The following is a 20974-nucleotide window of genomic DNA, read 5'->3' as shown; positions in this document are numbered from 1 at the left end:
ACTTCGTAAAAGAAAAATGTATTGTGCAAAATAGACGAGGGACAGTAATAGCTACAGGCACAAGGTGTCAGCAATTGTATGTCCTTGATATGCAGCACCGTTAAGCAATGATGACAACCGAGTCAAAGTCAATGCAACTTTGGCATAGAAGATTTGGTCACCCTGGATATGAAAGTGTTGAAAAGTGACATAATGGGATGGTCACAGGAATGTCGGTGACTAACGCAGAGAAACCCATATGTAAGAGCTGTATTTCAGGGAAACAGTCATCAGTCCTTTCCAAAATTTACGAAAAGAGCTACAAAACCACTTGAATAGTACATTCATATGTGTGTGGTCCAATGTAAGTAAAATCTGTGAGTGGATACAAATACTTTGTGATGTTTATAGAGGAGTTCACAAGGATGACTGTACTTCCTTAAAAAAAATTCTGAAGTGGCAAATAGATTGCAGATTACAAAAGACTTGTAGAAAATCAAATAGGTTACAGACCCAAGAGCCTGAGATCTGATAACGGTGGAGAATCTCTCAACAGAGTGGTGGTACAATTTTTAAGAAACTATGGAATAGAGCATCAAATGACCATTGTCTACTCCTTAACAAAATGGTATCAGTGAATGAGCAAACTGTACACTAGTACAGGATTCATGCTAAAGGACACAGATTTAGACAAGCAGTTTCGGGCAGAAACCGTGTCCACAGCAGTTCATTTCAAAAACCGTTTTCCTACAGTTGCCCTCAAGAACATAGCATCTATTGAAATATGAGAGGAGAAAAATGGAAAAGTATTTCTCTATGGGGCACACTAATAATATTTGTAACCAATAAAAATGTCAACCCTTTATAATGGACTCACTTAAACATAACATACAAAGAACACATATATGGCATTTGTGGGTATTGAGGACATTATTATTATGTATAAATTACAGGTCTTTGTAGCTATAAACAGAAGGGGTTTTATTTTAAACAAATATTAGACAAAGTAAAGAGGGGAAGGACAAAGATATATGGTGGATATGAAGGAATAGAATGTGCCAAAGTTACATACAATTGATTACAAAAAAAATAATCAGCGCCAATATTGACATTATTTAAAGTGATATTTCACCAATATATGTTGGATCCAGTTGTTCTATGTCCAAGTATAACATAAGGTAAGTAATATCTAGTATACAAAAATAATTGTTCTCACAAATAGAGGTAACAACTTTGCACATCCTATGTAGGTAAATAATATGACACATATATAATACCAATCTCTGTGTATTAATCATATGAACACTGTATTTATGATACATTGAGTTTCAAAAGAGTATATATGCATCTATGTATAATTAGAACATCCAGAGGTGTGCTGAAGAGAAAAAATAATGCGGGTTTCGCCGATGGGGCTTGCTCACTGGACAGCTGTTCAGTGAATAAGCCACATTGTTGAAACACTTTCAAGACATTGGGGACCCTTGTAGCACTCAAGGGAATCCTCTACATACCACTCCAACCTAGATCTGCTCTTCTGTGTGAACACAAAATAATTAATTTTTTTCGCCTGCACTCTCATCAGAGACCTTCCCGCATCTGTCCTGCACTGTGGTTGCATTAGGGCAACGCACAGCTAGTGTAACTGAAAGCAGATGCAGTGCTTTTTCTACTCTCTATACTTCCCTCTCTGAGCCATCGTGCTGACGCGCTCATCGCTCATCGCTCATCCTATGCCCTGGCAAATGGAGAAAGTAGTAGATAGAGTCCTGTAAGTGCTCAGCTCTTTTTACTTATTTTCTTCAGCACACTTCTGGAAGTTCTAATGTCCATAGAAGTGTATATACCTAAATAACCTAGTGGCTATTTTTGACACAAACATTACCACTTCAGTCATGATACATAAGTACTTTTTGAAACTCAATGTATCAAATACAGTCTTCATTTGATTAAGACACAGGGATTGGTATTATATATTGCTAGGTTTTTTTACTCTTGGGAGCACTTACTTTTTAAAATAGTGGAATTTAAAGCCCAATAAATATTGAATCTTCTGCTGGGGTCAGACCCTCTTTTTTCTTACCTATCGAAGCATGGTCAAAAAGAAAACCGACCTCTCAGAACTTTTGGAAGTATGGCCTTTGTGCATATACCAAAGGAGGAAAGACGAAAACTGTATTCAAAGTCAGTAAAGTGCATCATGCTGGGCTATTGCCATGAGAGCTAAGGTTACAGATCGTGTAATTCAAATACCCAAAAATTGTTAAATCATTAAATATATCTAAAGAAACAACACAAATTGTAGAAACGTTGGCAGCTGATATGCAGAGCAAGTATGTGTCACTGGACATGGCAGCGGTTGAAGATGTATCTGAGTCAGGGCCGGTTCTCCCGTTATGCATGGTACGCAGCTGCGTAAAGCGCCACATAGTGAAGGGCGCCTCAGCTGCGTACCATGCGGGCCGCGGAGCAGACTGTGTCTCTGTGACACAGCTGCACCGCGTGTGTAGCGCTGACCGGACGGAGTTCGGTCAGCGCTACACAGCACAAACACACAGCCTCCGGCTCCGGCAGCTGTGTGTTTGCTTTAGCAGCTGATGAGAGTCAGACAGACTCTCATCGGCTGCTGCTCCCACTGCCAGAGCCGGACATCTTCCGGCTCCCGCAGTGGGTAATGGGAGTGACGTCATGATGTGACGTCACTCCCATAATGCAGAGCGGCGGACGGAGGAGCTGGTATCGGCGGCGGGACCAGGACCAGGAGCGGGTTTCAGGTAAGTGGTTCTTTTTTTAATTTTCATTACGTCTCTACTGCGGGGGCACTACAAGTGGGGATTACTAGGGGGGGAATACTACTTATGACACTACAGGGGGTAATACTACTGGGGGGCGCTACAAGGGGGGATTACTAGGGGAGGAATACTACTCATGACACTACAGGGGGTAATACTACTGGGGGGCGCTACAAGGGGAGATTACTAGGGGGGGAATACTACTTCTGACACTACAGCATGTAATACTACTGGGGGGCGCTACAAGGGGGGATTACTAGGGGGGGGAATACTACTTATGACACTAAAGGGGGTAATACTACTGGGGGGCGCTACAAGGGGGGGATTACTAGGGGGGGAATACTACTTATGACACTACAGGGGGTAATACTACTGGGGGGCGCTACAAGGGGGGGATAACTAGGGGGGAATACTACTTATGACACTACAAGGGGTAATACTACTGGGGGCGCTACAAGGGGAGATTACTAGGGGGGAATACTACTTATGACACTACAGGGGGTAATACTACTGGGGGGCGCTACAAGGGGAGATTACTAGGGGGGGAATACTACTTATGACACTACAGCGTGTAATACTACTGGGGGGCGCTACAAGGGAGGATTACTAGGGGGGGAATACTACTTATGACACTACAGGGGGTAATACTACTGGGGGGCGCTACAAGGGGGGGATTACTAGGGAGGGAATACTACTTATGACACTACAAGGGGTAATACTACTGGGGGCGCTACAAGGGGAGATTACTAGGGGGGGAATACTACTTATGACACTACAGGGGGTAATACTACTGGGGGGCGCTACAAGGGGAGATTACTAGGGGGGGGGAATACTACTTATGACACTACAGCGTGTAATACTACTGGGGGGCGCTACAAGGGGGGATTACTAGGGGGGGAATACTACTTATGACACTAAAGGGGGTAATACTACTGGGGGGCTCTACAAGGGGGGATTACTAGGGGGGGAATACTACTTCTGACACTACAGCGTGTAATACTACTGGGGGGGGTGCTACAAGGGGGGATTACTAGGGGGGAATACTACTTATGACACTACAGGGGGTAATACTACTGGGGGGCACTACAAGGGGGGATTACTAGGGGGGGAATACTACTTATGACACTACAGGGGGTAATACTACTGGGGGCGCTACAAGGAGGGATTACTAGGGGGGGAATACTACTGGGGACACTACAGGGGGTAATTCTACTGGGGGCACTACAAGGGGGGATTACTAGGGGGAAATACTACTTATGACACTACAGGGGGTAATACTACTGGGGGGTGCTACAAGGGGGGAATACTACTGGGGCCACTACAGGGGGTAATACTACTGGGGGGCACTACAAGGGGGAATACTACTGGGGGGCACTACAGGGGGGAATACTACTGGGGGCACTACAATGGGGGGATTACTACTGGGGGCACTACAAGGGGGGGACTACTAATGGGGGCACTACAAGGGGAGATTACTACTGGGAGCACTACAAGGGGAGATTACTACTGGGGGCACTACAAGGGGGGAGGAATACTACTGGGGGCACTACAAGGGGGGAGGAATACTACTGGGGGCACTACAAGGGGGGATTACTACTAGGGGCACTACAAGGGGGGATTACTACTAGGGGCACTACAAGGGGGGGGCACTATATAATGGGCCCTGCATAGTGGGTACCACTACTGGGGGCACTGCATAGGGGGGAGGGAGTACTACTGGGGCACTATATAAGGGGAATAGTACTGGGGGCACAAGGGGCACTGCACAGAGGGGACCACTACCGGGGACACTGTAAAAGGGGCACTGCATAGGGGGACTACTACTGGGGGCACTATATAAGGGGGATACTACTGGGGGCACAAGGGGCACTGCACAGGGGGGACCACTACCGGTGTCACTGAAAAAGGGGCACTGCATAGGGGGCATGCCAAAAAATATACTTGCTTACCAAAAAATTTAGGCTAGGGCCGGCCCTGATCTGAGTCAAATACTATAAGTGTGGAAGTCCAACCACAGAAAAAGGTTTTCTGCAAAATCAAATATGGACAAATCACCTAAGAGGTATGATGCAATCATTGCACTCAGTGAGCCTCAAGATATCCAGAAGCCAAAACTAAAGTCTGATTGGTGTGAATGGAAATCAAAGATAAGCAAATGAGAACAGCATCAAGAATCGTGATAGTTACAGCAGTCCAAGTCCGTGAGTTAAGAGACTGTTATGGCCCATGCGATCAGTAAAGGATCTTTTGCTAAACTATCTTCCTAGAAGGCCAAGTTGAAGTCACGTGATATGTTGATGTCTTTTCATGTGTTTTAACCAAATTCATTTTACAAGTCGCTACAGAAAATCTGACAATAAATTATTGAATAATGTAGAAGCTTGTAGTGAGGGGGTGGAGGTGGGTTGTTGAAAGAGGCATGCGCAGACTCCAGATTTCCTGTCCCTCCATGGAGGCTTCGTGCCCTATTCCAAGATTGCAACCATAATTACTACTGAGCATGTGGGGGGGCCATCTTGTCTTTATCTGTGTTAGAGTGACTGTAGTCTCCTACTTAGGTCCTATGGTAATACCTGCATATAAACCTGTTCCAGCATCCTGGACCAGTACCCGCAAGCAGCATACACTCACCGGCAGGTGAGCTGTATGAAATCCTGCTTTGCTCAAGCTCCGCTCCATCACCGGTGTACATGTAACAGTGAGTATGGCTGTACCTGCTATCTATCAATAAACCAACACCACTGTTTACGTAACTCGGCTGTTCATAATCCATCCACTGATATGTGCCTACATAACTATGCAATATTAACACCTGCACACACATTATTTCCAACATGTATAGTGGCTGAGTTACTAATGTCTCTTTCCTGCCCAATCAGTAGTAGAAAAAAAATACACCTGACTGAATGGACAAGAGATAAATTTTGGACTCAACAGGCTGGTTAAAGTATTTAGAATATTGCCTTGTCTTCTCCAGTGTCCAAAGCAGACTACGGACTATTACTTTTTCATGCATTAGCTCTATATGTGAAGAAATACTGTACCTCTGTATATGCATGTAAATACAGTTTATATAATGAATTCATAGATTATATTGCCATTACCTGATATGTGTGTACATGGATCAGATGTTGGTAGCAGAATCTGTTAAAGAAAAAAAAATTTAATTTAATAAGATAAAAAAAAATATATTAGAACTTTTCAAACCTTCATATAATTAAAATGTTATCCTGTTTATGTTTTTTTCAGTGTTTTTTTTTCTTAAAGGTTTGGGCTTCTTTACAAAGTTCTAGCAGTGTGACTACATTACCTACATACAGATCATTGATCACTATGGAAGCAGTTTATATTACAACATGTTGAGTGTCACAGCTCCTGGACAGCAATACCAACAAGGACTCCAACTCTGACTCAGAAAGCAAGTGCAAACAGTAGTTGCTGCTGATTGGGCATAAGTTTAATAACGTTAGAAACCACTAAATGCTAATTTTGTCCAACCTTTGGCACTAATTATGTTATAATATGAACATATGGCCTGATTCAGACTTGTATGCAAACCTGATGATTTGCGTACAAGTCATATAGTGGTAGTGTTCACTCTAGGTCCGGCGCAGAGAAAGGGCACATCTGCGCGCACCGAAGGGGGCATGGCCAAGGAAAAGGTGGCAAGTCTTTATTACGCGTCCCCTTTTCGTTACTCTTTGGGGCTGCCGCCAAGCGCGTGCGCCCAGCATCCATTCACCAGCGGTGACTGCTACATCGTAGTTTTCCCCACCCGTGGGACAGTGTATGTAAGCCTATGGGTATAATGATATCGGGACCTTGTTTTACCTTGTATATGACACTCTAAAGAAAGGCACAAAGAACTTTATATTTATTCTGCTAAAAACACAGTTGAATCATGAAATAATGGATCGCTACTAACATTAAGTTGATACTTCTTACTCTGGAATGTATTCATTAGTAGTAGGAATGCAGGATTTGGAACACAGGCAAATGTCATTTTGCATCAATGCTTGTCATATATACCGATTGAAACTATTTACCTCATGTATATGCTGACATTTAAAGCAAATGCAATCATGTGTGTCTAGTGTTTACAATTTTTGAACCCTTGCACTTTAGAGCTATTTGCAGTAATTGCACTAATGAAATAATGTACATTATCTAATGGTTTGGCATTTAAAACAAGTGCTATTGTGCTTATTTTATTTTTTTCACCCCTCCACAGCACGGTTGATTGCAGAAACTGTATTGCATACAGGTATACCAAACACTCAAGGATTTATACAGGCGCTAATACGATTGAAATTAATGTCTATTCTTTACCTCTATTGACTGCGGTCTATCTCAATGTAGTAATTCTCTAATCAGGTGACTAATGCATCAAGTAAAACACCTGACAGCAGAAACGAAAATTTGAGCAACGTTCCGACCAGACTGTTGTTTCTAAAGGTGCGTAAACACAACGATTTTTTGAATGATTCAACTAGAACGTCGTCGTTATCGTTAAAACATTTATAAAATCGTTCATATTTTTAAGGTGAACGATGATCGTTCATGCGCGTTCACGTTTGCAGTTTATTCTGACTGTCCAACAAAAGATTTTCGTTCAGATAATCGTTCCTGTTGTACAGGATGAACGATGAACGATGTCCATTCACTGTATGCATAATTAAAATTGTGGCGCGGTGCTCCCTGGGTTGGTATGGATGGGCTGCTTTGGGGTGGCACACTAGAACACTCCATTTAGCAGTTTATTAATACTTATTTTCTACTAATACTACTTTACTTAGCATTTTAATTACACCCTTCACCTGTGTATCACCCCCTAACGCATAGATTAATAATATTATTAACACCTACTAACACCTTTTAGTTTAGTTTTTCACTGGTGTGCTGCCCTGGGGTGACTGGCTTTTGCTGGCTTTTTGGGGTTCCGCGCCCCAGGCTTTAACCTAGAAGTAGAAACCACCAGTATCAGAGATGCTGTGACATGGCCTGGAGGCTTACACATATCTTTGCAAATATATGCAACTAAGATCTCTGATTTATCTACAACCATGTAGTTTTTCATGACTTATTGCTGGGGGATACCTTTTTTGTTTCTTGTATAGATTAACCCCTCCCTTTCATGCACCTGAGTTGTATTACTAAGGTGATTGAGCAGCTACCAATATGCATTGCATGATTAAAAAATCGTTCATTAACTTAGTGATCAATGATTTTTATTAAAACGATTTTCGTTCACTTTTTCAAGGGAAAATCTGTACGAAAATCGTTCACTAAAATCGTTGGTTACTAACATCGTTGTGTGTGTATGCACCTTGAGGGCAAACTGCTCTCCAGTAATCACTCACTCCTCAAAGATAGCAATGGCACGGGGGAGGAGCAGCAGATTCAGGAGTAGCAGTCCTGTACCCTGACCTTCTTGATTCCTTAAACTCATAAAACTATGGGCCTGATTTAGACCCGTTCGCTAGCAAGCGGCCGCTCGTTGCAGACGATGTTCGCTAATGTGCGCATGCGTGTAGTTCGCGTGTGCTAAATAGTACGAGCGATCGGAATGTGCTCGCTTGCCCTGCCATGACAGCCCAGTGAGATGAGTGACAGGAGAGGCCATTTGTGGGTGGTAACAGGGGCAGGGTAGTTATAACGGGGGAGTGGAGTTGCGGACGTAGGCATATCAGAGTGTTTAAACGCTGTTTCAGGGGCGTGCATAATCAACAGGCAGCGTCATAGTACACGTCACCTGGTTGATTTTTACACTGAAGTGCTCGCAGTGCTTGTGGTAGGGTACAGTCAACCGCAAGCGCTGCGGTCAGATCCGATGGTTACTGATGTTCTGATATACTGTATATACTTCCTGGAGATGACATACGCTAGTGGGCGGCTAAACACAGGCTGGATGGACGTCTGTAAACACAAAGTGATCACTCGCCAAGACATAGTGGACATGTGTATGCCTTGCCGTGTGAGTGGCTGCCTTCACGTCACTTAGCTGAATTTTCATACGCTGAGAGCGAGCGGGTCTGAATCAGGCCCTATATTATATGAGCACACAACAGGTACAAATTTGATGTATAATATTGTTTCAATTTTAAGTTTTGTATAAGAAGTGATTGTGACCGATTATTTCGCCTTGAAGGAAGAGATATACGTATCTCCATACTCACGAATTAGTAAATCGTGACCAGTCTAAACAATTTGGTTACATCAGTGACCACGGATTCGATAGGGAATAAGAAATTATAGTGACTGGTTTAATTATCTTGTATATTTCTAATAATTTTTAGATCAATGTACTGTATGTTTAATATTGTGTGTGTGAAATTGGATTGTCAGGTGTTATAGGAGCATTTATTTTTTAATATTTTTTCCCCCTTTCTTGTAAAGAGTGTGCACCAAACAGAGGGCCTGATTCAGACCCGGTCGATGGTAGGCCAGTACGCATGCGCACGACGGAGCTGACTCCGTCGTGCGCATGCGCGAGACCCGGATAGCGACGGGCACTCCGTCGCTCCGGGTCTCGTACCAAAGGGGGCGTGCTGTCGATGTTGAGTGACAGCACGCCCGCTTTGGTGGGCGGGCCGGGGGCATGGCTGCCCAGATGGAGGCGTTCCCAGGGGAACGCCTACCATCTGGGGCCGGCCCCACTGACATCACAAGTGATGTCAGTGGGAGAGCTTTCGGCTCTGTTGGAGCCGAAAGCTCTCTGGGGCTTGCAGCAACGAGACCCTACCAGAAGGGTCTCGTCGCAAGCCCGATGGTCGCGATGGTCTTGACCATCGCGACCATCTTCCTGGCTGCTCGCTATAGCTGTGGGTGGTCATTTATCTCTGGGAGAGGACAGAACACGACATAGGGAGCTGGGAGGATGAGGGGGGGAGGGGTAAGGGGACAATACAAGACATAGAGGGATAGGTGCAAGGACAGTAAAAGGAATAAAAGGTAGAAGACAATACAAGGCTTAAGGGGGGGCACAATAAAAGACATAGGGGGAAGAAGAAAATACAAGATATGGGGAGGGAATATAAAACTTAGGGGTGGGGGGGCACAATATAGAATTCAGAAAAGGGGGAGTGCACACTACAGTACATACAGATTGGAGGGGGATGTAGTGCATAATATAGATCATATGTGTTGAACAGTACAATGTAGGACATATGGATAGGGGGTGGCACAATGCAGGATATACAGATGGGAGGACAGTATAATACATAACATACAAATGGGGAAGGGGACCAACAGCACAATGCAGGACGTCTATGGCTAGATCCCCTTCAGTTAATGGACCCTGACGTCATCATTTACTATCCACGTAGACATCTATTGGTATTAGTAACATGTGGTGATTGAAGCTTGTCCGTGAGGGTACAAAGTGTTACTGTTGGTGGCCAGATACTACATTTGGGACAAAATACCAGAGTTTTATGGACATGGAACTGCACTTCCACTCTCACTCGATGTCACAGCTAGGTCCATTAACTGAGGGGGATCTAGACCTAACCAATGCAGGACATACACATGGAGATGGACAGCACAATGCAGAACATTTCTATGAGGATGAATGGACAGCACAGTGCAGGACACACACATTCGGAGGGGACGGACAGCACAGTACGGGACATACAGATGAAGGGGATGAAAGGTAAAGTACAGAATATACAGTTGACTATTCAGGATTTTGTTTTTCATTTCAAAATGTCAAATTAGCATCATATGCTGGCCAAGCCCACTTTAGCAAAATTTAGTAGGGGGAGGGGGACCACCCTAACATAGGCATGCTCCAGGCATTATGCTACACCTCTGCACATAAGTCGCTCAATGGACACTTGGTTGATGGAGGTTGAAAACACTATGTCAGGTACTGTTCTACAGTATCATCATCATCTTTGTTTATTGTAAGGCATCACCAAACTCCGTAACGCAGGACAGAGTTACCACTAATACTAAGTACAATCGCACATAAAAAAAAAAAGAGCAAGCACAGAAGGGAATGTGCAGACATGAGACAAAGGGCACAACGAGCTCTGCTCGTGAGAGCAATATGCCTAAATGTTTAATTTGGTTCCGTATCAGTGTGCATGCTGCAACATCGGGTGAGGATGATCAACAGAAAATAGCGAATAGCATTGACTTTGCCTTCCAAGAGAAAAAATGCACCCCATAATATTGAGAAACCACCAGAATCACTCCTTTTTGGGCTGGATACTTCTATAGGCTAGTGTCACATGTTCTCAGCCATGTAATGAGAAGATGGTAAAGAATGATTCATCTGACAATAGCTTATCTCCACTGCTAGATAAGCCATTGCCTGTGCTCTTTGCACCACTGAACTCAAACATGCATAGCCAGGTGTGACCAACAGTTTATACACTGCTACCGACCATGGCATCTAGCTCTGTTGTGTTCTTGGTGGATTGTTTGATTAAACTGGCTGCTCGCATCACTGGTTGAAATTTGTGTTTGCTCACCTTGCATTCAAATTAATTTACTGATATCATCATCCTGGAGTATAAGCTTCCTCCCAAAATCACCCTTTGCTGATGAAGGTTCCTGCTGTCAACCCTCTTTCTAGGATTCTGAGGTCTCTTCTTGCAGCCATGGTACAAATAATTATATAATATAGCCAACCAGGGCAGGCCAGCATTTTCATACACGATGTCCACCTAATAAAAGCACAAGCTACACTTGTGTAGAAGCCCTTGCTTTCCATATGCAAGGTGTCCTCGTTTATACCATGTGATTCCATTTTTTGTCCACTACATTCCTGCAATCAGGATAGATGTTTATTCAGTGACTAAAGATGTGAGACAAACTTGATAGTGCGCACAGAGAGCATCTTAAAAGTCAACCTGAACCTAGAAAGTCACTTATAAGAAATGGTATGACAGCCAAGATTTCTCGATAACGTATAGGCAGTCTATAGTGTTAATTATTAATACTGTATTACATACATTATCTAGTATGTAACCAATGTATACAGCTATGACCTGGGTTGGTGCTATGTTCCACTGATGCTTCCCCAGACTCCTGGACATGCTCCAATGTGGTTCAGAGTGGTGACTTGAATGGTGGAATGATGCAAATATCAGACAAAAACTAAAAAAAATTCTCGCAGATGGGCTGGTTGTACTGCCGCATCTAATGTCTTACTGTGATTGCTGGCCCTGTATAGATCTGATGTACTATACACTGCACATTGTATAAGGCAGACCAAGTGCGGGGAGCTGGGTGCCATCTGCCCCCCGGGCCAGTACGATTTTTGTGTTGTGGGGCCACCACTTGTCAGCCGCCGTATGCTCCATATGCATCTGGTGGCCGGGAGACATGCTACTTGGTTGTGTTACAAGAGTAATCCGCGTGACCAGCTATGCTGATTATACTTGTAACAAACTGACCGGCCGGGGAGCATCCTCTGCATGTTTACCAGCCACCAGACATGTGACTAGGGTGGTCACACAAGACGCAGGGCCCAGTGTGGGCGTCACAACGGCCACTTGTCCTCGCCTGCCCCGATGGCACCTGGTCCTCCTCCTGCATGGTCTCCATTTCCCACTGCCGGCGCCACTTGCTGTTGCCGGCAACGGCGTGGACATCAAATAACAAGTAGCAGTTGCCAGCGGCAACCTGCACTGTCTGGAGAGAAACTGCAGCTGCTGCAGCACTGAAACAGAGGAAAACTCCAAAAGAAATCAGGTAAGTAACTGCTGCAGGGGAAGGAGCAGTAAATTAAAAATACTCAGATGGGGGGGAGGGGGGGGCGTAATAATGACTATATGGGTGGGGAGGAGTATACAATGATGGGTTTACAGGTGGGGAGGACGGCACAGTAATGGGTATACAGGGGGGGGAAGGGTGCACAATAATGGTTATGCAGGTGGGCACAGTTAGTTCCCGATCAGGCCGCAAATAGGGGAGTCACACCAACTGCCAGCCAGTGATGTTTGGCAGCGTGTGAAATGACAGTTGGTGTGGCTCCCCTGTTTCAATTTTTGAACTGAGCTGCAGACCCACCTCTTACCAGGGAAGTCCAGGACCAGAGCATTGTGTCCCTCCTGGAGAGGGTCATGTTGGGAGGTGTGACTATAGCCACTTGACAGATTGATATCATTCTGGTTGCCAGTAGCAACACATACCTCCCAACATGACCCTCTCCAGGAGGGACACAATGCTCTGGTCCTGGTCTTCCCTGGTAATTTATGATTGGTGGCGGCTCCAGAGGTGGGGCTGCAGTACAGTCCAAAATTCAAATAGGGGAGTCACACCAACTGCCAGTGAGTCCCAGCCAGTGATGTTTGGCAGTGTGTGAAATGACAGTTGGTGTGGCTCCTCTATTTGAATCTTGAACTGTGCTGCAGCCCCGTCCCTTACCAGGGAAGTCCAAGACCAGAGCATTGTGTCCCTCCTGGAGAGGGTCATGTTGGGAGGTATGGCAACATATGCTGATTACCATCAAGGCTCTACATAGAGTTTAAAACATCTATCTTTATTCCTATGATATATTGGAAACCCTATGTGTTTAGATTATTAATGTAACATTTAATTTCATTTTTCATTCAAAGTGCAATGTTTATATATGTTTTTAGAGTTGAACTGCAGTTCATTTTTTCCATATGTTCAATAAAATGATAATATATTTATAATTTTCACAGCCTATGTTTTTTTATATAATGATTCGCGCAGACCCCTTATTTTGTATTTTTTTTTGTTCCTTTTTGAGGGTGATTTGCAGGTATCCCTCTGGTGTCAGCAGCAAGTCCATATATTAGACAACACCTGAGTGATTAGCACACCAGGTTCTCCTTTCCCATCTTGTATATGTAAAACAGGTATGCATTCAGCATTCCGGCGGTCGGGATGCCGACGCTCACATTATCAGCGCCAGAAAACAGATGCCGGAATCCTGGCGCCAGCATCCCAAACGCCAGGATGCGTAGGTAAGTAAATGGGTGGGGAGGGTTAGGTATTAGGGTTAGACACTAGGGGGAGGGTTAGGTTCAGGGTGCGGGGAGGGGGAGGTTAGGGATAGGCACCAAAGAGGGAGGGTTAGCATACCGACCAACAAGTGTTGGTATGTTAAACCTGTCAGGATCCCGGCATTGGGATTCTGACCGCCAGGATTCCGACTTATGGTATTTCATACCGATCCCGTACATCGTAACCACACTTATTTTCGTCGCATGACAATGCTAGGCACTTCCAAGAGACAAGATACAAGATGGGTGGCCGCACTCAGGATATGTCTAACCAGTTTAATGTGCTTTGAGATGTCACTGATCGGAAGAGGGAGAAGAATTAATTTAGGATGCATAGAAATGTCAAAAGCAGATAATGAGACTGAGGGTGAGAACATTTGACCAGAATAATGGAAGGACAGAGCAGTCCCACCAGACATGTAAGAAGAAGCTGGTTTCTTGTCATCCTCACCAACAAAAGAGGGGAGTAGTCAGGATAAGTGTTATGTCATTTGGTAGGAATGAGGGATCAACAATATAGCAAATTTCCTTGACACCTAATTAATAGAGGATTTGGCCACCCTGAGCCAAATGCATGACCAGGAAGGTATAAACTACTTTTTAGCTGTAAAGTAAAATTAAACGCTGTGATACTGTAAATAAACATTTTGGGCTCTATTTACTACAATCCGCATATTGAATGCGGATTGTAGTGTGATATTACCGAGTGAATTCGCATTGCGAATTCAGGCAATATCACAGGGATTTACTATAAATCCCTTGCAGGGACAGAGCTTGCAATAAAGCTCTGTCCCTGCGGATCCCATCCGCACTCTAGTCGCGGTATTTTCCGAAAAAATACCGCGACTAAGAGCCCGCACATGCGCCGACCCACCGTTGCTGCTGCCCCCCACCGGCGCTAAGCCCCGCACCCCGCGATCGCGGATCCCCGCGACCCCCCCTCCCTTCATTACACTTACCTGCATTCTCCTGGCCTCCGGTGATCTTCTCCGGGCTTCCCGATCAGGTGATCTCCCATACTGCACTGGGGCCCGATCACCTGATGACCGGGCAGCAGTGCACTGTGGGAGACCAGCTGACCGGAGAGGAGCCATCACCGGAGGCCCGATCACCGGTCCCTGGATTCAGGTAAGTAAAAAAAAAAAAAAGTTTTTTTTTTTTTTTTTACAGCAATCAGCTTGCGGTCTATTTAGACCACACAGCTGATTACTGGTACCAGCTCCCGGCTCTGCTCTCCACGTTAGAGCAGAGTGGGAGCCCGGTAACCGGAGGAGACCCTGGATAACGCCACCTCCAGGTGGCGTTATTATCACAGGGCTTCCCCCGGTATTTTTTTACAATTTATTTTGAGTAACTATGGTCGGATCACATTTCCCATTACAATTATGGGAAATGCAATCTGCTTTACTAAAAATAAGTGATACTAGGGGTTGGAGTCGAATTTTACTAATTCTACTCCAATTGCCCTATAGTAACTACATGTGAAACTAAAAGAATGTGAAAAGAATGTGAAAACACCCTTTTTCACTTTATTTTAGTAAAAATAATGTTAATAAATAGAGCCCTTTGGTACTTATTGTACATATTATATAAGGTAACCAGATGTAGCTAGCAGTGGTGCAATACACCATATGTAAGAGTGTTCGCCTTTCTTACAGCGGTTATGTTACATAAACCACTCAATGATGACAATCAGTTATTTTTCCATCACACTCCACAGTGACAAAGCTGAAGATCAGTGAAAGCCAAAATACTAGGCAAATATAAATCTTTTTACTAGAATAATTTTGTATTGTATTTAAAAAAACAAAACAAAAAAAACAGCTAAAAATCTATTCCAGCTAAGCAAGAGCAGTACTGCAGTTATCAAATAAATAATGTATTTAAAACATGGTGTAAGCAGTCATGGAGAGAACATATAAATGAAAAATAAAACCAACAACAGTAAAAAGGTATGTAGTATTTGTTTTAAGTGGAAAATCAATAAAATAAACCAGATTTAAAAAAAAAAAAAACACACAATATCCATACCAATGTCCTAGACTTGTATATCTTCTAAGCACAGTTTAGTCTGTGTTATACCAATTAAGTCACTTTCATTAGGAAATTGTAAAAAGGACTTCATAAAATTCCCTTTAATCTACCGTACATACATGAATTTCTGTAGCAAGTTGCTCAATCCCAAAGTAAAATACTTAAACTAAATTCATATGTTCAGTGATCATTCTTTATCTGTGTAATAGGCCCCATCCATCTGCGATGTTGGATTTTGCCAATCGTCAAATCGCCCACATTTAACATGGCAAATGTCTGATCCGGTGACGGATCGCAGAACATCGATGGTGGGCGATCAGATGTTTCCGATGTGCTATCGGAAATTTCCGATCGCATCCCTGTATTGCGACAATCAGTCGCAGATGTATGGCCACCTTTTAGATGGGCTGTTTCATTTAGCTAAAATTAAGTTCCTTGCAGCTGTTCAAATATGTGCAGTTACCTTTCTCACAGACCCTCTTAACGGAAAAACTGTAATCGGACAGCAATAATCTAATAGATTAGACATACCATTGTTTTGCAATACCAGTATATTTCTCAACAATAAAGGATTTATTTATCAAAAAGCCATGAAAAGATCTATATTATATCATCACAGCCATGGAAAATATTTTTCAGGGCTGTTTATCAAATATTTGCTCAGCAGTAATTCACAGCACTGCTGGCCATTCCGAGTCCCTATTGCTCATGTGTGAACGCAACTTGTTAGCTAGAATTTAAAACAAAAAAAATAAATAAATAAAGAGAAAATAACAAAAAAAATATAAAATAAAAGAGAATTTTTTAATATACTTTAAACAATAATAAGAATAAAGCATACACTATAGCACTGTTAGATTACGTCCCAATGTGGTTTTCATCTTTAATGACTCCTTGTACCACATTTTTTAACTGGCGGCTCCCAGCCTACTTGCTCTCCTCTGGGGATTTAAAGTTGTATTTAACCCAACAATTTTCTAACTACATGGACGATAATTTAGAGAATTTTGCTGATATTAATTTATCTTGGGCCCCTTCTAAGCCTGTACTTCAGTGCCACATTATATCCTATGTCTCCGGCAAAAGGAAGAAAATGCAAAACTGCTTCAGGACTTTGGGCCTGATTCAGTACTGATCGCAACTGCAATAGCGATTACGCATACAGGCCCACTGCGAAGGTATTCTAATGTTTGCTGTTTGTGATCGCAATGCCATACGCAGCATAACATAAGGACGCCCTCCTTATCTTACACACATCCGTAATACTTAGCAAGACTGCAAAACCTCGCCCAAACAATACTTCCTGGCAATCACTCTGCGATGGGATTGTGATGGCAGTGGTGTGTTCTCGCACGTGCACTGCGATGCAAACGCATGCTTACTACGCAACAATCGGCCAGTTGCGTGCGTAATCACAGTTGCAATCACTGCTGAATGAGGCTCTTTGAGTGTTGATCTTAGCCTCGACATACTCGGCGACGTTAGCAAATGATACCGCAGACACACACCAGGCTTTTAGGGATACTAAGCTGTTGTACAACACTTTGTGCAACAAATCAATTTAGACTATCATAGAAATAGGGCTCAAATCAATTTAGACGATCATAGAAATAGATATTTCAGATGGGGCAACAAGCCAGGGAAGTTATTGGCCAATGTCATTAAGACATAAAAAAAACACCACATCCAGTATTTTGCACCCAGCCCACAAATTTCAGAGCCCGGATACATCTCCGATATGTTTTTTGACTTATTATGAATCTCTCTACTCAGCACCCCCAAACAACCCAGCATTGGGAATGCAGTTTGCTAAGACTGCAGGACTCTCTTGGTTGTATGGCTCAGATAGGGACTATTTGATGGTACCAGTGACTGAAAAATAAATTCATAAGGTTATTAAGGCCCTCCATAATAGCAAATTGCCAGGTATGGATGGACTTGGTGCAGAATGTTACAATCCCCATGCATATTGCCTCACCTGATGTTTTTTCAATTCCATTATACAGAATGGATCCTCTCCTGACTTCAGTGAATCCAGAATCATAGTGTTCTCCAAGTTGGGCAAAGACCTGACCTTGGTTCAGCCTTACAGACCTACATTATCTCCCTATTAAACCAGGACCTGAGCATTTTTACCAGACTTGTTGCCCTGCTGCTGCAGTTATTTCTCCCTACATTGCTCCACCCCTCTGGTTTTGTAAAGGGACGCTCATCTGTGCACAATGCTCATCAACAGCCATGACTCATCCCCAAACTGCTGCTGGTAGCATATTGTTGTGAGCGGTCATGTCAATAAAGCATTTCATAGGGTGTCCGGCTCTAATTTTATTTTGGGGCAGCATTTGTCCAAGTTTTTTTAAATATTGTATCATGAGCCCATGGCCTCCCTCACTGTGAATGGCCTCAACACTCTGCCCTTTATAATTCAATGGAGGAGTAGACAGGGGTCCACTACCATATAATTCAACCTAATAATGACATGTAAACACAATTTACAAAATGTAATACATTTTGCTGAATTTCTCAATAAGAAAGTCTGGGAAGCACTGCTCTGATGTAACCCTCCAATCAAAAAGGGCTGTGGGGTGGGGATTCTGCATACAGGAGTAGATGTAAGAAGCAGTGAAAAGACTGGAGAAGTGTGCTAGTGGAGAAGTTGCCCATGGCAACCAATCAGCTTTGAGGTTGCATTTATCAAGTACATTCTATAAAATGGTAGGTAGAATCTGTTTGGTTGCTACAGGCAACTTCTTCATTCTTTTCACCGTTTCATACATCTACCCCAAAGTACCTTTATCTGCAAATATGTATAGAACAAGGAGGCTGGCAGAGAATATATTTTCTGCAGGTTGGCAAAATGTAGAATCTCTCATTAAAAAGGCCAGATTATGTTAGTTTGTAGTGATGTCAGGGAGGACTAGAGAAAAGTATTCAGATGATCAGTGACCAAATACAGAATGTTGCAATATCCATATATTAAACCTGATATCTGGTAAACACCACAAATGTTAGGCACTGCTTATGTTGCTTCATAAAGCATATTTGTTTTTATTTGTTGAATAAATAATGACAAAGTAAATTCAGGTATGCGCTATTAGACGTAGCATTCTACTTGGTGAGGATTAGAATATTGCTAGGATACTGTAACTAATGTGTACATCCTGTACAAGGATTCTACATCACATGACTGCACATTAATATTATAATGACTGATATTACCATAATCATAGCTACATTCTCTTTGAACTCACAAATCTCCACTGGGATTAAAAAAATAACCATACAACAGTTTAATAAATCTTTCCAGGCTTGCAACCTGATCCCTGTTTCTGCAACTTTAATTATCTGCCCCTGAAGGTGGTGCTTCTCGGTTTAAAGAAACAAATAATAATGGACATGGGACTTTAGAGCAGTCATGTCACTTATCAGCACCCACACCATAACTGTCTATTTGCTAAGGGATGTACACTTTGCCACGTGATAATTAGGTTTTAGAAAAAGGAGTGAAATCTCAACATAAAAGTACAATTTGTTTCCTATGTTTAACAAAATCTATTAACTCTAGTTAAATGAACAATGGACAACGTCTACAGTTTTAGAAATGTATAGCAACTTTAAGCTGGGTATACACTAAACGATGTAGACGGGCCGACATATAGGGCGGCTGGTACACATTAGACGATCCAGTGCCTGACTGGCCGATATAAAAGACAGTCCCCATTCTATGATGAAACCTTTGGAAATTATATGTATTGAAAATATTTGTGTTTCTCTTACATATTACCCATTTGTAAATTGGCTATGCCATAGAAATCACTGAGACTTCCCAATACATTTATATTTAGTTAGGAAAGTATCAAATATATTTATACAGCAGGCAGCTATATGGATGCCATATGTGGTGATACTCCCTGGCCTCCCTGCAGTTAGAATAATATTGTGTTGAGTCTCAGCACAAGGAGAACATAACTCATCAGAAATGAAGCAAGTGGCCTAATACAGCGCTTTTGTTATCAGGGGAACCAGTGAACAAGAATTGTGATACAGGCTGCTCAACTACTTTGTATCTGACTTTTAAATATAAATTAAATAAGCATTGACTAAGCATGGCCTTTACAAAGAAATGCCGAATATACACTTTTTTTTTGCAAAATAAACCAAAGTCCTTGATAAAAATACAGAATCCAGATCATAAAACAATGTGTTGCTGTATTCATCTTCCATTACAGAAAAAGGCAAATGTCAGTGAAATGGGCTGTTTTGCATCTACAGGTGAGCTTGATATCGGTGGAGTAATTAGTGCAATCTATACAGTGCTCATCATAGCTTATTTCAATCCATTTCAATAGGATGTTGTTATTGCTAACTGGCTAGCCAAGTTTAACAACAAAGACTGCTTTATCTGAAACCCTACTTATTATAACCAGTAAAAAAATAAACTTACAGCATTGTTTTATTTCTAAAGACTAATAAGCTTGCAAGTAGGACCCTCTTACCTCTGTCTGTTATCACTCAGTCTTGTTTTATTATTGTTATGATCCTAATTGTAATCCACAACGGAATACGTTGACGCTATAAGTAAATGCTAATAAATATACTGCAATAATAAAAAGAAACAAATCAGGGCTAGAAAGACTTGCCTGACAAGTTCCCAGATTACATACAATGGATGTGCTGAATCTTGTAAAGTTACATCAAACACCAGTATTACTGGAGAGAAATGTGAAAGAAGTATTGTCACCATCATTACTAGTTTCAGGTACTGTATTATCAGAGCTAACTGCAAGTTGGGCTGACAGATGATGACTGCACTCCTTGTGATTGCATCAGCTCCTGTCCTTAGCGCTGCACATACAAGCTACATCTCCCGGGAACTGTCCTGCTATGTGCAGAGAAATACAATCGTTTTCCAGAGTATAACTACAATGTATTCCTCCTTTGCATTGAATCCATTTAGCTGTTAATTGCAATGAATGAAAAAGATGCTCTGCTTGCAGTGAATGACTTACAGTGTCAGCCGGCTTCTTCTGCTCTTGCACTGCAGTGTGCCCGTCTCAGTACAATGTGCACAGACCTTTGACTCTGAGCGAACAGTGAATTCCACTAATCTGCAGCTTCAGCTCCTATGTGTCATCATTTGATGCAGGCTGCTGATCTAGCTGTAATTCTGGGTGGAGGTGAATGAAC

At 42.7% G+C, this 20974-nt stretch overlaps 1 protein-coding gene across 3 annotated transcripts in view; it reads right to left on the bottom strand.

Annotated features, from left to right (window-relative positions):
* PSPH (phosphoserine phosphatase) overlaps window positions 1-20968 on the bottom strand; it is a 50446-nt gene extending 29478 nt beyond the window's left edge. The window contains exons 1-2 of one of the 3 annotated variants that reach the window (XM_088445862.1): window positions 20797-20968; window positions 5876-5915 (exon numbers count right to left, since the gene is read on the bottom strand). In XM_088445862.1, the coding sequence (XP_088301988.1) occupies window positions 5876-5892 (17 nt within the window). In that variant the 5' untranslated portion in view covers window positions 5893-5915; window positions 20797-20968. Of the gene's footprint in view, window positions 1-5875; window positions 5916-11248; window positions 11354-17765; window positions 17867-20796 lie in introns of those variants that run through there. The other 2 variants (XM_088445863.1, XM_088445861.1) reach the window with 2 other exon arrangements.
* Between the last annotated feature and the right edge of the window lie 6 nt (window positions 20969-20974).

The sequence above is a fragment of the Taudactylus pleione genome, unplaced genomic scaffold, assembly GCF_031769625.1.
Source record: "Taudactylus pleione unplaced genomic scaffold, aTauple2 ptg000391l, whole genome shotgun sequence".
Taxonomy (NCBI): Eukaryota; Metazoa; Chordata; class Amphibia; order Anura; family Myobatrachidae; genus Taudactylus; species Taudactylus pleione.
This window is presented reverse-complemented; position numbering and strand designations above follow the sequence as displayed.